The sequence below is a fragment of the Macrobrachium rosenbergii genome, chromosome 21 (genome assembly GCF_040412425.1).
Source record: "Macrobrachium rosenbergii isolate ZJJX-2024 chromosome 21, ASM4041242v1, whole genome shotgun sequence".
Taxonomy (NCBI): domain Eukaryota; kingdom Metazoa; phylum Arthropoda; class Malacostraca; order Decapoda; family Palaemonidae; genus Macrobrachium; species Macrobrachium rosenbergii.
In genome coordinates, this window is record NC_089761.1 from 10,432,448 (window position 1) to 10,437,667 (window position 5,220).

General features: G+C 37.5%; 1 protein-coding gene across 1 annotated transcript; it reads right to left on the reverse strand.

Annotated features, from left to right (window-relative positions):
- Positions 1 to 314: 314 nt before the first annotated feature.
- Positions 315 to 4,404, reverse strand: LOC136849387 (uncharacterized). Its single transcript, XM_067122739.1, is given in 3 exon segments — positions 315 to 1,353; positions 1,355 to 1,955; positions 4,289 to 4,404. Coding segments are annotated over 3 exon segments (1,695 nt in total). The 3' UTR covers positions 315 to 375.
- Positions 4,405 to 5,220: the final 816 nt, after the last annotated feature.

The window sequence follows — 5,220 nt, forward strand, 5'->3', positions numbered from 1 at the left end:
TATATATATATATATATATATATATATATATATATATATATATATATATATATATATATATATATATATATATATATATATATATATATATATATATATATATATATATATATATATATGCTGCATCAAGTATGGCTTAACTTATAATGCATCCCCCTTTCACATGTGAAGTAAATGTGTGTGATCAAATTATAGTAGTCATAATGAGGTCGACTGAATGGATAGGGGTGGTGGGATGTTCGAAGGGAAATTATTTTATTTCATATCATTATAAATAATAATGCAGTGCTTTTTAATTGTTACAACGAATATGTCAAAAGACCAAAGGTAGAAAATAAAAGGAACACAGACATACATTTTCTCAACCCTTTAATTTTACAAATCAGCATCATCTAAAATGAAATCATGCTCTTCATCCTCACTGGAAAGGGTTATGATTACAGGATCCATGATGTCGTGGACATTGTCTGCTAACCAATATTCCCTTTCAAATGCTTCAGAACGCTTAATGGTACCAGCCCACACTTCTTTTGTTGCACACAATTTTGCCTCCTCTAACTGCGCCATAAGATCTGCTGGGGTAAAGCGGTGTAGGGAAGAGCGTACATATCTTTTCATGACACCCCATACTTGCTCAATTGCATTAAGCTCTGGATGTGCTGGTGGTAACCGGACTACCTCATGTCCCCACTCACGAATGGTGTAATCAACAGTGTACTGGGGAGGTGGTCTGTTCTCCTTGCATAATGACAACAGCTCAGGTCGCTTGGCGTATGGTGGGTAAGGGATATTGTGCCGCTCTAACCATCTTATCAGGTCATCTCTTTTGGTGGCAGTATTTGGACAATGCATCCCCTCTGTAAGTTGACTGTGGTATGGCGCATTATCGATGACGAGGACTGATGGTTCTTCTAGTGAAGGCAGCAATTGCATAGTGAGCCATCTGAGGAACAGTTGGGCATTCATTTCACCATGATAGTCTCCACTGCTGTTCCTGGCGGCATAACATAAAAAGGCCTCATTAACAAAACCGTTGCTGGTACCGGCTGCTACCACGACAAAACGTTCACCTTCACCTGGTGGTACCTGACGGCTATAGGTGGCACTAGTGCATGGCTGAGTGGAGTCCACCCACTCTTTGTTGTGACTCATCCTTGTTGTAAACCAAGTTTCGTCTACATATACCACCTCCCTTCCTTCTTCGCGGAACTGTCTGGGAGACCTGAGAGCACGGATTCTTTTGCAGACTATATCTAAAGACTCTCTTCTTGCATAAATTTTCCGCTGAGCTGTCTTATAGCGGAATCCCATCTTATGAAGTATTCGCCATAAAGAAGTTTCTGAAGTTTTATTGTGGTATTATTTCCTCCTTCTTTAGATCTTTTGTTAGAGTTGAAATTGTGAAATTTTGCTTGGCTGAAAACTTCTGTTGTACAAATCTACGAATATTACCAATAGTGAACTCATCGTATACGTTCATCTGTTGAATTAATGGCACGGTTTCTGGTGACTGTGTGGTAGACATTTGTACTGATTTTGGTGGAGGTGTTAGCACTGAAGATGGCAGCTGGGATGATGATGGCAGTGGAGTCGGTGGTGGTAGCAGGGATGATGATGGCAGTGTAGTTGATAGTGATAGCTGGGTTGATGATGGCAGTGGAGTTGGTGTTGGCAGCTGGGTTGATGATGGCAGTGGAGTCGGTGGTGGCAGCTGGGTTGATGATGGCAGTGGAGTTGGTGTTGGCAGCTGGGTTGATGATGGCAGTGGAGTCGGTGGTGGCAGCTGGGTTGATGATGGCAGCAGAGTTGGTGATGCCAGCTGGGTTGATGATGGCATTGGGGTTGGTGGTGGTACTTGTTGCCCTACAACTGGGCATGACCTTGTGTGGCGGTTGATCATCCTACAAACGGAATTGGTTGACATATTGAATACCTCAGCAACACGGTCGTATGGTCTGCAATGATAAAGAACAACCATTTTAATCAAGTTTACTCTTGATGGATCTCTGAAGATTCAAGGCATATAATTGACAGTCTTAGTATATTGCAGTGTCCTTTCATTCCATTATGAGAATCCTTTCCTTGAGGGGACCGGCTGGGTAAATTTTTTTTTTTTTTTTTTTTACGGCAGGAATAGGATTCATAGCCTATTTGATAACAGATAGTGGCCATCTGATGTGGAAGAAATTTTTGTTCAGCGAATTTTGGTTTTGCGATGCCATAATTTTTCCCAAGAAAAATTGCCATTTTCAAACTCTTCTGTTTTGCTATTTACTGTGAGTTCATGAAATCTATTTGTGTAATACAATAGGTTCAGAGTTACAAGAATTTAATCTGACTTTTTAGGAATAGTTATTTTTTTTCAGTTATGAGTTCTTTTCCTTTATTTCCCACTTTTTCCACTTAAAGAAAAAGTGGGAAACAGGAAAAAACCCATAACTCGGAAAATTATAACTATTCTCTAAAAGTCAAATCAGATTATTGTAGCTCTGAACCAAACCTATTTCTCATGTACATTTCATGAAATCACAGTAAATAGCAAAAAAGAAGATAGAGTTTGAAAATGGCCATTTTTGAGGGGGAAAAAAAACTATGGCACCGCTAAACTAAAATTCAATGAACAAAACCCATTTCCACAGCAGATGGCCATTATTGTATCTATCAAATAGGTAATCAATCAAATTCCTGTCACTAAAGAAAAAAGTTACCCAGCCGGTCCCCGTTCATTAGCTGATAAACAGGCGGCCAATCAAACAGCCCTATGGGATAGGGTGGGGCACGATCGTGGGGTGGGGTGGGATGAGAGTGACGTGGTAGTGGGGTAGGGTTGCTTTAGATTGGGCCATTACAGGTGTTCTTTTTATGGATTTTGATGAGTATGGATAAAATAAGACGACATAGCTTTTGTTTTCTTAATTGCAACACAATGCCATGGATAAAACTGATCATACAGCATTAAAAATGGTTGACCGTTTGGATTAGGTAACGACATTTAGCATATCCCTCTCTGCTTCGGAACGAAACCTCATTACCCTTATTATACAGCATTGCCATTCGTACAATAATCATCTTACATGTACGATAATTGGAGGTCTTAGATGATAAAAATGCTGACATTTTCTGTCATGTACGATAATTTTGGAAATTGTAACTATGCAATAAAAAGCATAAATTACCCTAATTTAAACCCATTTTAAGAGAAAATACCTAAAAACCGACCAGTTTCAAGGTGTGTACGATAATAATCAGGAAAATACGATAATTTTGAGGCTGATGTACGATAATTTATGGATGAAAATCTGGCAACTATGGCCCTTTCCAAAGGTTCATGAGCCCTTTCACTAACAAAAGGGGTCCCATTACTTTTGGGTCATACCAAGAATAAAGACGCAAACTTCCCTAACAGTATACTTGCAACTCGGTAATCATTTCAGCGTGTTTTGTTAATGTACTCTCTAAAAACTGCATTGCCAGACGTCCGATTAACTAAATGTTAATAATTTGACATCTTATCCAAATTATGAAAAAAAAAATTACATCCCTCCCCTCTCCCTTGAGGCCAAGTAATTTAAATAGCGAATTAAAAACTTCACAGGACAGTTTGTTGGTAGCAACAATAATTTTTCCCTCTTTTTCAAGGGGCTATTCACATAATGCAAGAAAAATAATGAATATATATATATATATATATATATATATATATATATATATATATATATATATATATATATATATATATATATATATATATATATATATATATATATATATATATATATATATATATATATGTATAAAAATAAAAAAACAATGCAATACCAACTTCAAAATGAATTTTGCCCTCTACAATAAAATTTCGCTAGATATGCAATGAATATTTTTGCCTCTTGAGTTTCTTCGATAAAATCTTTGGATACTGCCTTTTTTCTATCATGTAGCATATAATTGTCCAGACCTTATAGATCCATTTGTGTCTAAAGTACGCCTTGCAGAATTTATTCTCTGGACAACTTCGGTGTTGATGCCTTTGCTTGTCCGATACACCGTTTTAAGGATAGAAGGAAAAATAACAAAGTATAAATTGTCTAAGAGGACGTTTCCCCGTAATTAAGAACACGCAAGAGTGCTAATGTGGCATCTGCTTGATTTTATGCTAGACATTCTTGTAAACACAATGAAAAGGAATCTGAAATTTTCAGAAAACCTTATTTTATTTTTAAGCTAAATATAATTTTTGCCTCTTGGCAACTCCATTACAGGGTGGGAAACTGTAAAAGACGATACCTACCTATTCAGGCTAATCCTCAAACGATTGTTTTCTTGGTCCTTCTTAAAGACGTTGAAGAGTCGCAATATGAGCATATTACGGCAACCTTGCGGACAATTGCTCATTATGTTGGCCATATTGTAAATGCTATTATATTCAGGTGAATACGAATACAGCAAAACACAATGCTCCGGCTAACGTTGCTTCCTGTCAAAGGTCTCGAATCTGACTTGACACCCTTGCTCATAGACTAATCAGTGTTCAGGTGACAAATTGATAATTTCTTTGAATTGATTGCTTAGGGATATAATCTCAACTTACTAAGACCAGATATAAATTCATTCTTAAACAGCATAGGCTCAGTATCCTTAAATCCCATCGAGTATCAATATATTTTAGTGTACGCACGGGGTCATCCATGAATGGGAGGTGGGGCAAAGGTAAACGTCAGTCATACGTCATGATCCACACTTCACACCTGAGCCGTCTTAGCGGCTGAGTTGCCTATTGTCATATTAATGACTATACCTTCACCCAGCTTATTCTAATGATGTATCGATATAAATTTCATCAACGAGAGGAGTACATACCTTATTGTATTTTTTCCTAAATAGGGAAGGTCTAAAACGAACTGTTTTACAATGCCATGTCAATCAGCAATGTAGTTTAGATGTAATTACAATAATACGATAAGACACGGGCGTTGAAATGCTTAGTAGTTGATTCTGGATACGTTAGCGAGTCTAGTTCTCAATGCTACTGAAAGGAAATGTGGTCTGGGTAATGCTCGTAAAACACAGTTCCTCTGCATTTGCACTCAGACACTGCCTACAAGGATCAAATATCGTTGGGCGATAATTCTTCAAACCTCAGATATTATCCTTAGAAATGGTATGTGAAAATTCCAAAAGACGTGCAAAAGGGGAAACATATCAGAGTGAAGGGAAAACAAT